General features: G+C 40.6%; 1 protein-coding gene across 13 annotated transcripts in view; it reads left to right on the forward strand.

Moving 5' to 3' along the window:
• Positions 1 to 18,887, forward strand: part of OPA1 (OPA1 mitochondrial dynamin like GTPase) — a 165,440-nt gene that overhangs the window by 45,355 nt on the left and 101,198 nt on the right. For 3 of the 13 annotated variants that reach the window (XM_073578662.1, XM_073578663.1, XM_073578668.1), the window contains exons 4-8: positions 736 to 843; positions 1,231 to 1,338; positions 1,726 to 1,833; positions 5,066 to 5,173; positions 8,956 to 9,009. In XM_073578662.1, coding sequence (XP_073434763.1) covers positions 736 to 843; positions 1,231 to 1,338; positions 1,726 to 1,833; positions 5,066 to 5,173; positions 8,956 to 9,009 — 486 coding nt within the window. The remainder of the gene's footprint in view (positions 1 to 735; positions 844 to 1,230; positions 1,339 to 1,725; positions 1,834 to 5,065; positions 5,174 to 8,955; positions 9,010 to 18,887) is intronic. The other 10 variants (XM_073578665.1, XM_073578666.1, XM_073578669.1 and 7 more) reach the window with 4 other exon arrangements.

The following is an 18,887-nucleotide window of genomic DNA, read 5'->3' on the forward strand; positions in this document are numbered from 1 at the left end:
TTCCATAAGTCATTGACCACAAGAAATAAAGACAAAATGCACACATCTGCGTGTGGAGAGCAGGAAACACAGGAGAATAGCCCTCAAAGCAATTATAACAGCAAGCAGAGTTACTTACTGCCTAGGAAGGAGGCTTGCTCCACACCACCTCCGCATCCAAGCCCACCTGATGAATAGTCCAGCCGGCGTGCACTTGGATCCACCAAACACAATATGGAGGCGTTTCTGGAATTCCTTTATAAGGAATGTAAAATCTACAAAAAAAATAATGCCACTTGTTTGGGGGTCTTTTTATGACTTACAGGAACCATGAACACGTGCAAAATAAAAAAGAAAATTCTCATCTCTTGCTCCTGAAACCTTCTGTTTTCTTTGATCCTTTTTTCTTTTGTTATAATTATAATAAAAAATCGGAGCCACTGTAAGACAACTAGCTGACGCAGGAGCCTCCCCCTCTACTCGGTCTGTAGTTAAAAGATTGCCTATCCTCGCTGATTGGTAAGGTGGGCAGGGCTTTAGTCAGCACCGAAGATGGAGCTGATCAGAAGAATAACCATTGCGTTCTCCACAGTATTGCTACAAGAAACTGTTTTGGTATGATACAGAACATTCTTCAGACTAATAGAACTTTCACTTCTAGGTTTAGTGTTACTTTAAGATCTTTTTAAACAAGTTTTTGAAAACTGAGGCAACCGTTGTTCTTGAAAGTCTTGACCGTTGTCTTTTTCTTTGCAGAAAAACTCTGTAATGCTCTCCCGGATTCTAAGGAGCTAGCTAAGCTTTTGCCTGACTTTCAAAAGCTTGGAGAAAGCTTAAGCTATTTAAAAGGATGGCTGTCATCAGGTGGGAAAGATTTGTAAGCATGTCCATAATAGAATCTGTCCATAATTATAATAAAAAATAAATCGGAGCCACTGTAAGACTAGCTGACGCAGGAGCCTCCCCCTCTACTCGGTCTATAGTTAAAAGATTGCCTACCCCCGATGATTGGCATGGTGGGCAGGGCTTTAGTCAGCCACCGAAGATGGAGCTGATCAGAAGAAGAATAACCATTGTGTTCTCCACAGAATTGCTACAAGAAAGACTGTTTTGGGATGACACAGAACATTCTTCAGACTAATAGAACTTTCACTTCTAGGTTTAGTTACTTTAAGATCTTTTTAAACAAGTTTTGAAAATTGAGGCAACCGTTGTTCTTGAAAGTCTTGACCGTTATCTTTTTCTTTGCAGAAAAACTCCGTAATGCTTTCCCGGATTCTGAGGCGCTAGCTAAGCTTTTGCCTGATTTTCAAAAGCTAGGAGAAAGCTTAAGCTATTTAAAAGGATGGCTGTCATCAGGTGGGAAAGATTTGTAAGCATGTCCATAATAGAATCTGTCCATAATTATAATAAAAAATAAATCGGAGCCACTGTAAGACTAGCTGACGCAGGAGCCTCCCCCTCTACTCGGTCTATAGTTAAAAGATTGCCTACCCCCGATGATTGGCATGGTGGGCAGGGCTTTAGTCAGCCACCGAAGATGGAGCTGATCAGAAGAAGAATAACCATTGTGTTCTCCACAGAATTGCTACAAGAAAGACTGTTTTGGGATGACACAGAACATTCTTCAGACTAATAGAACTTTCACTTCTAGGTTTAGTTACTTTAAGATCTTTTTAAACAAGTTTTGAAAATTGAGGCAACCGTTGTTCTTGAAAGTCTTGACCGTTATCTTTTTCTTTGCAGAAAAACTCCGTAATGCTTTCCCGGATTCTGAGGCGCTAGCTAAGCTTTTGCCTGATTTTCAAAAGCTAGGAGAAAGCTTAAGCTATTTAAAAGGATGGCTGTCATCAGGTGGGAAAGATTTGTAAGCTTGTCCATAATAGAATCTGCAGGAATTTTTATATTTTCCGTACTGAACTGGAGACCGTTTTTAAAACAGAATTAACTCTGTAAAAGCAACCCCCCCCCCCCCCAAAAAAAAAAAAAAACCAAACCATTGCAGGTCTTTTTTCACAATTTCATCACAAAAAAGCCATTATATGTGGATGGAAAAAAATAAAAAAGTTTTGGCTTTTGGAAGACTGAGGAAAAAAGCAAAAACACAAAAAATGTAAAATCGCCTAATCTTTAAGGGGTTAAGCAAATAAAAATAAAGGAAAATCACAGATTCAGGAGTGTTTTTGACAAATGAATGCATTAGTAGGTATAAGGAATGAAAATTAATAGAAAAGAAATGAAAAGTAGAACACTTGGTGAGTGGAAACTTTTTTTTTGTTTACCAATCATGACTGCATTGTGTATGTATATGTATACATACGCAATGTATACATGTATACTGTTACTTTGCAGCTCTGGGGTCCTGGGTTCAAATCCCACTTTGGACAACATCTGCAAGTAGTTTGTTCTCCCTGTGTTTGTATTGGGTTCCGGTTTCCCCCACACTCCAAAGACATGCATTCCCTATAATTTAGATTGTGAGCCACAATGGGGCCATTGATGACAATGTCTGTAAAGTGCAGTGGAATATAATGGCACTATATAAGTGAGTAAAATAAATAATTTTATTTTTAAAGCACCATTAATTCATTAGATATATAATACAGTGGGTACGGAAAGTATTCAGAACCCTTTAATTTTTTGTGACCTAAACCCAACTCAGCATCTCTGGAGAGACCTGAAAATGGGTGTTCACAATCTAACCTGACGGAACTGGAGAGGATAGGCAAGAAGCCGTGCGTCGGGGTGTTAGGACGGATGTCACAACTCTGCACCAGGTGAATCGCTCTCCCTTTATTACTTGTACCTATTATTATAATTGACTACTGGGATTATTTGGCGGTCACTCCTCTAGCCGTTCATATTATCTATCTGATTTAGACTTAGTAACATTTTGGACCATGACCTCATATGTTGCCAAACGGGGAGGGAGTGAAACAATCTCATCCAAACTCACACCACAGTGCCCTGCACTCAGTGAGCAGCTCCTGATCAACTGAACTCTGCTTTTACTGAGCGCTCACATAGAAGCACTGAACAGAAATGTATATTGTGATGTAAGAAACCAGCATAGAGCGGCTCCTACTACAATGACTATATTGCAACGTGGAGGCGGGGCAGATTTCGGTTGTTTTCCTAGGACTTTATCTCTGCCCTTAAAGAGGATATCCGGGACTTTATAAAAAAAAAAAAGTACATAAGCACGAACATGCAGGTAATTGCAACTTACCTGCCTGTTGTGCACAGCGCCGTTCTTCCCCGTCACAGAACAGTCAGTCGCTCCAGCCGGGAACTCAGAAGCCTCTGCTGACATCACATCAACAGAGCCGAGGCTTCTTTTCTGCTTCGCTCTGTCGATGGGGTGGAACTTCCAACGTCATTCTGATTGACAGCTGGATCCCCAATGCCTAATTGGCCAGAAATTCCACCCCGTCGAGTCAATAGAGGGAGCTGAATACCTGGCTGGAGCATCTGTGACTGTTCTGTGCTGGGGCAGAAGGGCGCTATGCCCAACAGGCAGGTAAGTTGCAATTATCTGCTTATTAGTGCTTAGGTACATATTTTATTTTTATTATAAAGTACTTGATGCCTCCTTTATTTGAATGGATATTCTATTACAATCATTATCACCATCCTAAGAAGGGCTATCTTACTAATATGCCATATCAGAAGAAAAATCATCTTTTTCCATCATTAGCAATTAATTATAGAATTTGTAATGTCTAATTGGCAGTCCTCAGTGAGTCATCACTGTGTTGAATGGGTCATTTGTTGGTTGGTATTTTTGTAATTTGCCAGAGAATCTGTCCTGTTAAAACCAAATAAAAACTTGCATTATATTTGAAGAAGTTGTCTGTACTTATATGAAGAATTACAATTCATAGATATTTGTACCACAGAAGGAATGCTGATAAAGTAAAACCATTGCGGAATTGCATTTTTTTCACACGATTTCCTCACACTTGGAATATTTGTTCCCGTTTTCCAGTGCGATAGTAAACTGAATAGTGTAATTCTAAGCGACAACTCATCCTAAAAAAACAAGCCCTCATATAGCTATGTTGATGGAAAATTAAAAAAGCTATGGCTCTTAGAAGAAGTGGAGGAAAAAAACTAGGGCAGAAATGAAAAATCGCCCTTTAAGGGGTTAGCAGAGGGGAAAACTCAGATTCAATAGTGCTTCTGACCAATTAATGGATTGAGTATAAGGAAACTACTAAACATTGAAAAGTAAAACACTTGGTGAGTGGAAACCTTTTATCACTCAACACCGTAATTTGCCTTCAAATTAAAAAAAAAAAATCTCTATCAATACTGCTGCAATCCTTTTCCAGAACTCTCGGATTTGGGATTGATAAGTCAGAAACTACAAGAAAAAAGTAAATCCTCACCTCTGTGTGTTCATAGGGATGGAAACTCAGAAGTATACCACTCAAACTTGTTCCACGCCTCCTCAGCATCCAAGCCCGCCTGATGAATAAGGATTTCATCCACCAAATGCAATATTCGGAGGGTTCCTTTTTTATTCTTCATTAAAACAAGTAAATCCTAAAAACAGTTACCGTACATTGCAGGACTTCAATGCGTTTTGGGAAATTTCCCCTTCAGTAAGCCAAATATAAAAAAAAATGATGATGTGTTTTGAGGTCTTTATGGATTAAATAAACACACAAAATGCTTAAAAAAGTTGTCTCCCTTGTTTTTTTTTTTTTTTTCTCCTATTACAATGAAAAGTAAATTTGTGTCTCAGGATCTGTCGTTCTCTCTTGTTGTCCTCGCTGTTCCACGTCTTGCTGTTAGATGACTATGGCGCAGGTCTGTAGTTAGAAGATTGCCTTCCCCTGCCCATTGACTAGGTGGGCATGGCCACCAAAAGTGAACTGATCAGGAAGATATTAACCCTTGTGTTCAGCGCATAATTTCCACAAGATTGTCTGTTATGGGATCCTACAGAAAATGCTGCCGGCTAACTAAACTTTCCCTTCTAGGTTTAATGTTACTTTACTATCTTGTTTTAAAGCAAGTTTAGAACATTAAGGTGACCATTGTTCTTGAAACATCTTGACCGTTGTCTTTTTCTTTGCAGATAAACTCAGTAAAGCTCTTCCGGATTCTGAGGAGCTGGCTAAGCTTATGCCAGACTTTGAGAAGCTAGGAGAAAGCTTAAGCTATTTAAAAGGATGGCTGTCATCAGGTAGGAAAGATTTGTAAGCTTGTCCATGATGGAATCAGTAAGAATACCAGTTTATCTTATTTCCCAAATTAGAAAAAATACGTAGTAATTCATCTATAATGTCATTTTCTTTTTTTTTCTTTTTTTTTATTCTAAAGCCTAGTAATCTGAAACTTACTGTATGGCCCCTTTGTCAGTTTGATCTGAAGTCTAGAATTTGCATCACAGTAGATTAACTCATTCAAGGAAGGGATGAAAAATATTGGTACATAGTATGGGGGCTTCCAGTACAGTATAATATGGCACATGGAAAGGGGAAAAAAGGCTGCTTCCACTACAAACATTTATGTAATGAATGCTTTGATAGTCCTTAGTCAGTCCCCGCTACGTTGAATAGGTAATATGCTAATAAACATGGTGGAAGTTTGTTAATTGCCAACAAATCTGTATTGTTAAATTCAAATCTTTCTCTATATTTAAAGGGGTTGTCCGGTCTCAAATGAAAAGTCTACAGGCTCACTCATGTGACCTCATGTATCTGATTTGCAAAATTTCGGTCATTTGCTGACTAGACTCCTCCGCTTCTCTGAATAGAAAAGAATTGAGGGAAGCCAGCTGTGTCTAGTCAGCACCTGATGGTAAGGATACAAATCGCATACATAACATAACGTGTGTGCCTACCCTAGGGGATGTAGGGGAGTCCTTACAGTGTGTGTTTTGCACACTGTCTCAGTTTAGCAGTCTGCAGTCATATATAGTGACTGCAGGCCACCACTTTAAGCTGTCCATTCATATTAGAAAATGTTGGCTGATCACATCACTAACATTAAGGTTGTGTGCACACGTTGCATTTTTTTTGCATTTTCGCGGCGATTTTCAGCTGCAGAATCGCTGCGAAAACCCAAAAAAGCATCCCATGCAATCCTATGGGATTCCGCAATGCTAATGCTGCAGATTTTTCCACTGCGGAATCGCATAGCGGAAAAAGATGCAACAGGCTCATTCTTTTTGTGGAATCACGGCGATTCCGCACCCATAGGATTGCATTGAAACACTCACTTTACGCATATGGCTATGCCCACCATGCATAAAGTGAGCGCTTCATGTGCCGATGGTACCCAGGGCCTGGAGGAAATGAGACTCTCCTCCAGGCCCTGGGTACCATAAACCTGTAAAAAATAGAATTAAAATAAAAAATAGAGATATACTCACGGCCCCAGAAGTCCTTCCCGCCTCCCACCACGCTCCCGGCATCTTCCGGTCTTAGTAATGCTTTGCGCGAATGACTACGATGACGTCACGTGAGCGTGACGTTATCTCAGGTCCTTCGCGCAAAGCATTACTGGGACTGTAAGATGCCGGGGCCGTCGGAAGGTAAGAATAACAATATTTATTATTTTTTTTAACATCCTATCTTTTATTACTGATGCTGCATAGGCAGCATCAATAGTAAAATGTTGGTCACACTTGTCAAGCACTATGCTTGACGAGTGTGACCAACCTGTCAATCACATTTCCAAGCGATGCTTGAAATCGCTTGGAATGCGCAAGCTAAAAACGCTTGCAAAATGCTCGTTTTTCATGGGAAAACGCATGCAAATTCGCATGCGTTTTACCCGCGGCGGGAGTTGCGGAAATAGCCTAAAGGAGGTTGTCAAGTGAAACATCTTACAGTGGATATAAAAAGTCTGCACACCCCTTTTAACATGGCAGATTTTTGTTATGTAAAAAAAAATCATATAAAAAAACTAGAATAGTGTGGTTAGGTTAATATGCACACCCTTAAATACTTTCAATACTTTTTGAATTTATGCAGCATTCAATCTAATTAGCTAGGAATCTTTTTAGCATAACACGTCTAGAATTGACCGTTTTTGCCCACTCTTCCTTGCAGTAGCATTCCAATCTGTCAGATTGCGAGGGTATCTCCTGTGTACAGCCCTCTTCAAGTCAACCCTCTGATTTTCAGTTGGGTTCTGGTTGGGCTACTCCAAAACTTGTATTTTCTTCTGGTGAGAACATATTCTATTGTTGGTTTGGAGGTATTCACTGCATCTTTGTGGTGCTTCAAGGTGAAATATTTAATTGTCATCAGCTTTTTAGCAGAGACCTTAAGGTTTTGTTGTAAAGTTGACTCATATTTGGAACTGTTCATAATCCTTTCCACATTTTATTAAAGCCTCATTTCCAGCTTCTGAAAAACATCCCTAAAGCATAATGCTGCCTTCATGCTTCTCTGTGGGTATGTTGTATTTTTAGACAGGCTTGATGTAGCTTTTTGCAAATATAACCTGGCTTGGATGTTTTTCTTTGTAAGAAAAGGTCAGCCATACAAAGAATATGGGAGTACACAGCAAGTACTTGCAAGAAATTCCTGCAGCTTCTTTAATCTTGACATAGGACTCTTGGCAGTCTCACTGACCAATTTTCTTGTTATATTTTTATCAATTTTTGTGGAATGTCCAGTTTTAGGTAATGTCACTGTTCTGCCAAATTTAAGCCACTACTTTATTACTGTCTTCAGTGTTTCTTGGTATATCTAATGCCTTAGTAATTTTTTTATAACTTTTTCATGACTGATAATTTTCAACAGTGAGATCTCTTTTCTGTGTTGTAAGCTGCTTACGGACCATGGCTTTTGCTGTAAAATGCAACTATGAAATTGTTGGGAAATTGCAGTAGAACAGTTAAACTTGGTATGGGGTTAATAAGACTCACTGTAAATGATGGCAGCTGTGTACGGAGTAAGATTTAATATGAGTTTTGAATGGGATTGGATAATTCTGAATACAAACACACCCCGAGTTATAAGAGAATGTTCGCACTTATGTATCCAATTATTTTAGTTTATTTTGATTTTCCCCCGCAAAATTTTGTTTTTTTCTGAATGTAATTGTACAGGTTATTATGGGTGGCATTAAGGCCACGTTCACATGTTCAGTATTTTCCATCAGTATGTGTAAGTCAAAGTCAGGAGGGAACAGTCACAGGAAAAGTATAATAGAAACACGTCACCACTTCTGTGTTTATCGCCCTCTCCTGGTTTCGGCTTACAAATACAGACGTGAATTACTGAACGTGTGAACTTGGCAAAAGTTCTGATACGATATTTCTTGGTGTGATGATTTTTGTTTTTCCATTACAAAGGCCTAGCATTTTAACAAGTGTGTTGACTTTCTAGATCCACTTTATATTTAGATGTCTCTAATAAATTTTTTTTAAAAAGTTTGTGTATACGCAACACTGGAAACACTGTGCTCTGACAATAAATAAATTATATATACGGTATATACTTAATTAAATATAAACACTGTGCTCTAACAAAATATATGCTCTCCTATGTTGAGCACAAAGTAGAGATTTTTTGTTAAGATTGCGGTATAATATTTTATTTCTCAATAATACAACTCCTTTAACCCTCATCCTATCGCAGTACCATGCATGCTTGTCCAGTTGAAGCATGTTAGATATACTGTAACTAGTTTTTACCCAAAGGTAAGTAAGCTATATGTTGCTACATAGATATATGGTGGTGGTAATATCTCTTTAATCGATGTGTATGTTATGGGGAGATAAGCTTTTCTCTGCATTTGCGCATTCATTATGTCAGGTTTAACATATTTTTATTTTGTCTAGTTAGTAATTACCTCTTCAGTTCTTACTGTATTGTGCTCTATATGTTTGGTCTTTTTTGTGTGCTTGTCAGGAGGTGGAATTCCTTTCCAGGTTTTGCTGATATGCTTTCATGCCTCACAATATTTTTGTCATCATTTTTTTTTTTTTATTTTGCTGATTTTTCACAGGTCACAATTTGGTTAGTGAAGTCATACGACCTTCTGATCTGCTTCTGTTGTTAGGTGTGTACTGTCCTCTGCAAACATGTGTTCAGTGCAATATTACTACATGCCCAAACTAATAAATGATCATCTCAAGTCTTGGACAGTATCATTTAACCCGGTGTTTTACTCCAGTTCAAGCGAAGCTTTTACCAGATTGCAGAATACAAATGCATCCTTTTAGATACACCCCTTAGGCCTGATGAGTTTGGTATTCTTACTTTGAAAATCCATGTCATAATGGCGATATAAATTAGAACAAAATCTAGGATATATAGACCCCTTTCAATTTAAATCAAGATCCTAATAAATCTTGGAGCTACCTTAACTGTATCCTATCCAAACCATTACTACCAAGTAGAGCAATAAGTAATATATAGCATAACTGACTCAAGTTAAATTCAATTTTTATTAATACACACACACAAATAGGAAGACAGAAAAAAAGCCCCTTAAAAACCCATTCAAAAACTAAAATATAGAGCATTGTGGTTACAGGTTAATTAAAGGCACATTATAATCACAGATATCACTTCTGAACATTCTGAGTACATATTCATAGATAGAGGCCCCCAATAGCCATAATGATATATAGTACCTTAAAGAAAGCAATACAGGACTAAAATAATCTTGCAGGTCATGTAATGATGCCTGAACCACAATATAACCCCTATTTATAAAAGGTAATCATTAGTACAGGGCAACCAGACAACGTACAATATTAAACCAAAAACAAAAAACAAATATCCTAAAATAAAAAAGTAAAAAATAAATTGCAAAAATTGCATGAAGGTGGTAGTAATAATAATAAGGGTATTTAGTAAACATAATTTATATTCTGTGCATATAATGGTGCGACCGCCCTGTTTGAGTTGGGAAATCCATCCTGTCTGTTAGCGTGGGTGGTCAGGAGCCGGAATCTCCAGGAGTGGACCCTCTGGACCGTGGCACCGAGGGGCCCCGGGCGAGCTGCCAGGTGGAACCGACCCCTATACAGGGACCGTTAGGAGCAGGCCCAGGGGTTCAAGTACCACGGTAGCCGGTACCGAGAGGGGCGGCTCAGAATGGACTGGAGTAGGAGTGCGGGACTGGAGCTTAGACTGTAAGGCTGGTATATGGAGAGATGGCTGGAGCGGAACACGAGAGACAGGACTGAAGTAGGACTGTAGGAGTATGGATAACTGGATGGAGCAGAAACACCGGAGGCAGGACTAGAGTAGGATGGAACAGGAACGCTGGTGCTGGATTGGAGTAGGATGGAACTGGAACACAGGAACAGGACTGGAGTAGGATGGAACAGGACTGGAGTAGGATGGAACAGGAACAGGACTGGAGTAGGATGGAACAGGAACACTGGAGCAGGACTGGAGTAGGATGGAACAGGAACACTGGAGCAGGACTGGAGTAGGATGGAACAGGAACACTGGAGCAGGACTGGAGTAGGATGGAACAGGAACACTGGAACAGGACTGGAGTACGAAGGAACAGGAACCCTGGAGCAGGACTGGAGTATAATGGAACTGGAACACAGGAACAGGACTGGAGGCTGCTGCAGGAAACACCGCAGATGGAACCGAGAGGCTGCAGAGAGCACAGGAGGAAGCAGGCCCAGTGTGCAAGGTAACATAACGATCAGGCGCCTCCCTCAGGGGGAGGCTGCCTGATATGGCCCTGTCTGGTCTGCCATTGGTCCGAAGGTGCTTCCGGGTCAGGGCACAGCCGGAGCACAAGAAGCAGAAGGGATCCGCGGCCTATGGCGCATTGCATGCAGGGATGGCGTCGGCTGCGAGCCTGTCAGAGGTGACCGCTGTGGCCGTCGGATGGGGAGAGGCTGCGGCGTGGGAGTGGAGACCGGGTGAGTATGACGGAGTGGTGTAACACTGGCTGGCCTATGCTTTTACTGGTGGTTCAGTCCCTCGATCCTTGTTCACATTTACGTCACTTGACAAGTGGAAAGGTTTTAAATACAAGAGTTAGGACTGTCCCACAAGAGTTGCCTTGACGTGCCTGGATGGCTTGTACATTCTTTTGATCAAAATTATGTTTACTAAATACCCTTATTATTATTACCACCTTCATGCAATTTTTGCAATTTATTTTTTACTTTTTTATTTTAGGATATTTGTTTTTTGTTTTCTTTGTATAAAGGTCATGTGTTTATATGCTTTTACATTTTGCATACACATTAATTTACTTTTTCAGCTCAGACCTAGTTTCTCAACGACAATATTAGTCAACAAAAACCATGTGCCATAATGTACAAAACCACACTGCCCAGTACCCCAACACGCGTTTCGCGTACTGATTTGTTAGGGTGAACTGGGGCAGTGTTCCATTTCCATATATATAATGTAAATATCACCTGTGATCTATCTATGTTTATGGGCGCTTTCACAACGCTCATCACCACGTCGCTCGCCATATCCGACGTTTTGGTAGTCTCACTGCGCATGTGCGCTCAGCAAAGGCTCATATTGGACGCCGGGCAGGGGGAGGGAGGTGGCTATGATGTGGGCACACTCTGTTTCCCTTTGAAGACCGGGAGGATCCATCTTGGTAGTGTGAACATCTTATATAGATGCAGGTCGATCGCGATGCAGAGTAATGATGCAGCGAAAGTGTCCATCTATTATATAAAGCTCAAGTGTGTGTATGTGTGTATGTCTGGGATAGGCATCCGCACCGTCGCAGCTACAAACACAAAATTTGGCACAGTCACACGTCTGGACCCCGAGAGTGTCCTAAGCTATGTTGTGAGGCGAAATTTTAACCCTGCGCGTTCCAATTCACCAAACAATTTTGCCCCTGTTTACATAATGGGGAAAAAGTGTGTGTATCAAGCCCCGCCCCTCATTATGATGTCATAATGGTTGTCATGGCGACGCTGATGTCGTCATAGGTTGCAAGCCCCGCCGCTCATTATGATGTCATAATGCTTGACTATGGGATGGAGGATGTGTGATGGGTATATGGGCACTGGACTATGGGATGGAGGATATGTATGACGGGTATATGGGCATGGGACTATGGGATGGAGGATGTGTGATGGGTATATGGGCACTGGACTATGGGATGGAGGATATGTATGACGGGTATATGGGCATGGGACTATGGGATGGCGGATATGCATGATGGGTATATGGGCACGGGACTATGGGATGGAGGATATGTATGATTGGTATATGGGCATGGGACCTATGGGATGGAGGATATGTATGCTGGGTATATAGGCACGGGACTATGAGATGAAGGATTTGTGATTGGTATATGGGCACTCGACTATGGGATGGAGAATATGTATGATGGGTATATGGGCATGGGAAAATGGGATGGAGGATGTGTGATGGGTATATGGGCACGGGACTATGGGATGGTGGATATGTATGATGGGTATGTGGGCACGGGACTATGGGATGGAGAATATGTATGATGGGTATATGGGCATGGGACTATGGGATGAAGGATGTGTGATTGGTATATGGGCACTCGACTATGGGATGGAGAATATGTATGATGGGTATATGGGCATGGGACAATGGGATGGAGGATATGTATGATGGGTGTATGGGCACGGGCCTATGGGATGGTGGATATGTATGATGGGTATATGGGCACGGGACTATGGGATGGAGGATAATTTATAATTTGCTATAACTAACCACAGTTAGTTACTGTGCCTGGGCAGCGCGGGATCTTCAGCTAGTTATAAATAAAGTGCAATAGCCTTCTGTTTTATACTTTCATTCTATTGTTCTCTTTCACTTCGGCATCAATTTATGTATCTCGGTCATTAGAATTTTGTGGACAGGGTGCCATCATGTGGATGTTTCTGATATTGTGTATCTTACAGGAAGGATCTTTATCAGCTAAATAAATAGTTAAAATAAGAGGAAATAATATAAAGTTAAATATATAAATATAGAGCAGTCAGTAAATTAATACAGTCAGTAAATTAATAAACTGAAAAATAATAAAGAATATAAAATAAAAATATAAGATAAAAAATGAAAAAACTAAAAATGCATAAACAAAATAAAAAATAAGAAAAAATACATATACCGTAATTAAAAATAGAAATAAAAAGTAGAAAAATAAAAAAAATTAAGAAATAAACCAATTAAGAGAATTATATAAAATTATATAATTCTTTCCTGTAGCTTAAATCCAGTTCAGAGAAACCATCATAAACGCAAGCTCCCTAGCCATATAGTCTGCAGATCTATAATATATCGTCTAGTAGAGTAAATTGGGGTATATAATCGGAACCTTTGTGTGTATAATAGTGTATCATATCTAAAGTCAAGCTGGTGGTTTAGTGCTACAGCACACTCATGGACCCCATACTTATGTTCTACCTCAAGATAAAGATAGAAGATAGTAAAATTACTAATGATCGTTTATACCATAGAGGCTGCATATAATCCTTTATGAAAATTTTAACTCAATCGCCGCCGACCTAGTCTGATATCTCATTGGTCCTTCTCCCTGCTGCTGCTGCTGCTGCTGCTGAAATCTCACACTGCTCAGCGCTACCTGCGCGCTGTTTCTTTAGCCAGACACATTTTAATATCAGAATTATGCAGCCATAGTGACATGGATTTATAAAAGACCATCTGTGTATTAATTTATTCAGACTGCATTTTGAAACCTGGTGGCAGAGCCGCATTCCTTCTACAAAAAAATAAAATAAAATCATCATGCGATTTGTCAACTCTGTTAACCGCAAGCTGTTTCTTTATTTTGTTACCTTTTTGACTTTTTAGACAGAAGTCTCTTGGCTACTCCTGGAAAGGAAGCCTGGTTTAATAGCCTAGTAGATATGACAATGCATTCATCACATTTCCTTGTAAAAGAGCATTTGTCATGTTTTCTTTTCTGTTACCATCATTAATACAATATGTTGTCTTGGAAATGTTCCGTTAAATTATGTTTTGTGGGTTTTTTTTGTTTTTTTTTTCCGGGGGAAAAAATGCTTAAAGGGATTGTCCACTGCTAAGACAACCTCTTCTTGATCAAAATGTTTGGCCCTAATAAAATAATAAAGCTTATACTCTCCTCCTTTGTACAGCGCTGTTCTCACTGTCTCGGCACTCTTGTCAGCGCTGTTCTCACTGTCTCGGCACTCTCTCTCCCTGGGGCTCTCGTGCGGTGTTGTACTGCCGGCACCCAGTCAGCACTGGGGTCACTGTCTCTGCCTTCGGACAAATCTGCAGCCCAGACTTCCTTTTGTCCGAGTTGTCTGAGGGTGGGAACAGTGACACCAGCGATGATTGGGCACTGGCCGGTGTCACACCAACAGCACCGGTAGTCCCTGGAGCACTTGTGCAGACACTGTTGGACTGGCGCCGGCATGCGAGGTACGTGTAGGCTTTATTATTTTATCGGAGCTAAGCGTGGGGAATGAGAAGTTGTCCAAGTAGTGTTTTCCTGAATTTTACAAGTGTGGGAGAAGTTGCATAAAAGACACTAATTATATATCTCATGGATATCTCTCTATATCTTTGCACATTTAATGGTTAAATAATGGTTATTCACAACCATTATTTAACCATTGAATATACTGCTGCTCTAGCCCCCATGCTCCGCTGGTCATCCTGGACCCAGTGGTGATGTTTGCAAACACAGTACGTAACCACAGGATTGGCTGCAGCGGTCATGGGAATAATGAGCAGGACCTCACCCCACTGCAAGACCTGCAGGAGCCAATGAGTCGGTGCAATTCAAAGAGTAAAGAATGGTTGTTTCTTTCTGTACTTTTGGGTCAGAAAAACCTTACAATGAAAATGTTATACTGCACAGCAGAGAGGACTATTTTATAGTATTTTCACGTATTTGTCATAACTTCTACTTTATGAAAAGCTACTTTGTGGTAGAACTACAACAAAGGCACAAAAATTAACCCCAAAGATGAGTGTATTGTATCAAGAACTGCATATTTCTCAATGTCTACCATCTGGTCATCACAAAATCTCTGACCTTACACTCCACAACACCTGGTGGGCTCCCTTTAGACTTGTTTCTCTATTCCAAGTGCCATCTGCTTACATCAATGTGCCCCCATAGTTATGAGCAGACACCATACTTCAAAGCATGCCCATTATAGAGGTACTGTCTAGCAGCATGGCATGAATGTCCTGAGGTTGAGATCCAGTATGCTTTTCTACCCAACATGTATGCATCATAAAGATGAAATTTCACTTTGAGAGTCCAAGACACAAGAGAAATCTTGGCAAGGCCCAACCACTACACACTATTTTATAGGTTGTGTGTATAGTCGTGGCCAAAAGACATACGGGCAGACACCAATGTAGGTTTTCACAAGGTTTGCTTCTTTCAGTGATTTTAGATCTTTTAGTCAGATGCTTATAATTGTACTTTAGTAACCATAGAAACCTTTTAGAGTTTGTAATCCTTTATTGACAAATACATCAAGTTTATACAAAGACTTTCAATGTTCACCCTTATTTTTCAAGTCTTGGGAGTTTTGGTGACCATGGACAAAAAATGTCAGTGTTTTTTTTTCACCAAGCCACCTAGGCTATGAGTCCACAGTCAGGAATTTCAGGGTTTTGGACGTAATTTTTTTTCCCCACAAAGCTCCTCTAATGTGATTCACGATTCTTGATGTCTTTGAATAGCTGTAACGAGAACCAGCAGGTCTCCTGTGAGTTGTCGTCACTACCGTATTCCTGAGATTAGCTGAACTTCACTGCTATTCATTCTATTCAGAGACATAAAGGATCGTGGATTATATCGGAGGAGCTTCGTGGGAAATATATATATATATATATATATATATATATATATATGTATGTATAATATATATTGCAGAATGAGGGATCATGTGGGGTAGTCTTTATTAAGGTTAAGTTTGTTTTTTTTTCTCTTTTTAGTTACTAGGTTAGTAATGAGGGGTGTCTGATAGAGTCCTCTCCATTACTAACCCCAGGAGTTGATGCCAGCTGACATTACACAGCTGACATCAATCCCAAAAATATTACCCCAACTGCCACCTCACCAGGGCAGTTGGAAAGAGCCAGAATTGGGGGGTCTAGTGTGATGCTCCAATTCTGGGGTGGTTGCGGGCTGGGATGGGCCTAATGCCCACAGCTCTCTGCTTTACCTTGGCTGATTATCAAAAATAGGGGGAACCCCACTTCGTTTATTTATTTTTGTTTTTTTTAGGATAATACATGTACATGTAAACTACACATGCAAGACACTAATTATATATCTCACGGATATCTCTCTATATCTTTGCACATTAAAGACAAATGAACCCTGTAGACTGTGAGTCTCGTGGGCAGGGCCCCTTCTCCTTATGTACTTGTGTGTCCCTTGTCTTACACATGTTTATTATACTTGTCTATATTTCCCCTTTTCACATGTAAGGCGCCATGGAACAAATGGCGCTATATAAATGCATAATAATAATGAGGCAAAAATGCAAGTGAGCTGAGGGGCAGGATTCATGCAGAAATTCAGCTGCGTGAAAGCCTGAACAAACGCTGATAGTGGGAACGTATCCTTAATTAACACTTTTACCTTGTAAAAGAGTGATTGTCTGGAGGAGAAAAGGTGGGCGCTACATCTGTCCTGTGTCTTTGCGACAGTAAAGCATCCTGAGACCATTCATGTGTGGGGACTTTTCATCCCAGGGAGTGGGCTCACTCACAATTTGGCTTAAGAACGTGGCTATGAATTAAGGACTGTATCTAATCATTTTCTAAGAACAATTTCTCCCAAAGATCCAAGAGCAATGTGGTTAACAATGCTTTTTCCAGCAGAATGGAGCACTACAAGTCAAAAATGATAACTATATGACTTGGTGAGCAAAACATTGAAGGTTTGGGTGCAGGACTAGGACTATCCACCCTATTGAGAGCCTGTGGTCAATCTGGGTAAGGCTAGTTTCACATTAGCGTTTACGGCCGAGCGCACCAAATTGCAACCTGTTGCGTTTGGCACTGGTCAGCGCAGCGTCAAAAGGACGCATGTGCCGCCAAACGCATACTGCGCACGGCTTGCGTCCCCAGTGCTAAAGATAGGGGACGCATGCAGCGTCATGCGTCCATAGGCGGAGCTACCGGCGGAGGCGCGGCGGGGCTTAGCGGCGGCCATAAACGCTAATGTGAAACTAGCCTAAGATGAACAAAAACACAGAAATTGTGATAAACTCCAAATATTGATTAGGTAAGAATAGTCACCAGGTGGGATTTGGGCCAGGAGCTGATATCCAGCGTAAAAGAGCGAAATGCAGAAATCTTGAAAAATAAGGGTCACCCCTGCAAATATTGCATCCTTGTATAAACTTTATGTACCATATGTGTCAATATAAGATTACAAACTTAAGACGTGCTGATAATTGGACTTGAGTAACCATGGAAATATCTGATTAGACGTCAAACAACACTTAAGCGGCAGACCTTGTGAAAATCAAAATGTGTTATTCTGGAGGGGGAAAAACTAAAGAAAAAAAAATATATATTTTTTTGTGTGTATATGTATAGCAGTGTATAAAAACCGTTTGGGCTCATCTTTCATCGTTTTTAAGAAATCTCAAGATGGAAGAGGCCAGGAGCCATTTGGTGAGCTGCATTTCTTGCTACATGTTCACAGACTTACCAGTGGAAATGCCAAACTTCACATGCCACAAATGCAAGCTTGTGTCCCTGTTGGAGGAAAAGTTGCAAAATCTCGAAGAGAGGTTAGCTACATTGAAGATCATTAAGGAAGGTGAAGAGTTCTTGGACAGAGCAGAATTATCTCTTCATGTTACAGAAAGAGAAGAAATTCGAAGTGCACCTGAAGAAACAGAGGAATGGAGACATGTGACCCAGAGAAGCAGGAGGATCAGGAGGCAGTCAGCACCCATACTGCTCAGAAACCAGTACCAGGCTCTCACGCAGGAAAACAATGAAGAAATACATCAGGATAAGACTTTGCCAACAAGCAGCAACCTTGTACGCCTTCAGAGTCCTCCTGGATGGAGAAAGAAAAATGTTGTGAAGAAGAAACGGAGAGTGGTGGTCATGGGGGATTCCCTGTTGAGAGGAACTGAGGCCGCTATCTGCAGACCGGATATAACTTCAAGAGAAATGTGTTGTCTTCCAGGTGCAAAAATTAAAGATGTGTCTGACAGGATATCAGGACTCTTCAGACCTACAGATGACTACCCATTCCTGCTACTACATGTGGGGACAAATGACACTGCAAGAAACGACCTGGAAACCATCTGCAGAGACTTTGAAGACTTAGGCAAGAAAGTGAAAGAACTGGGAGCGCAGGTGGTCTTCTCTTCCATCCTCCCAGTGGATGGCCATGGAACAAGGAGGTGGAATAAGATTCTGCAGGTGAACAACTGGCTACGTCGATGGTGCCGTCAGCAACGATTTGGATTTCTGGATCACGGAGTGAACTACTTATACGATGGACTACTTGCTAGAGATGGGGTGCACCTTACGAAGACTGGAAAGCATGTATTTGGAAGTCGCCTTGCTACACTTGTAAGGAGAGCTTTAAACTAGAACAACATGGGAAGGGAAGCAAAAGACCAGAAAAAGCCATACACCTGACAAATGCTATTGAGAACTCTGCTATTAGAAGTGGAAAGGAAGAACAAAGATGAAATAATCTAATTAATAAAAATATTGGAGAAAGAGAAACCAATCACAAACTAAAATGTTTCTATACTAATGCACAAAGCATGGGCAACAAACAAGGAGAATTGGAACTACTAACACAGGAAAAGAAATATGATGTCATTGGAATCACTGAAACTTGGTGGGACAATACACATGATTGGAATACAAGACTAGAAGGATACAACTTATTTGCAAGAAACAGACTTGATAAACGAGGAGGGGGTGTCGCATTGTATGTTAGAAACGCGTATATCT

This window comes from Dendrobates tinctorius, unplaced genomic scaffold, assembly GCF_039654945.1.
Source record: "Dendrobates tinctorius isolate UK_male_01 unplaced genomic scaffold, ASM3965494v1 ptg000060l, whole genome shotgun sequence".
Lineage (NCBI taxonomy): Eukaryota > Metazoa > Chordata > Amphibia > Anura > Dendrobatidae > Dendrobates > Dendrobates tinctorius.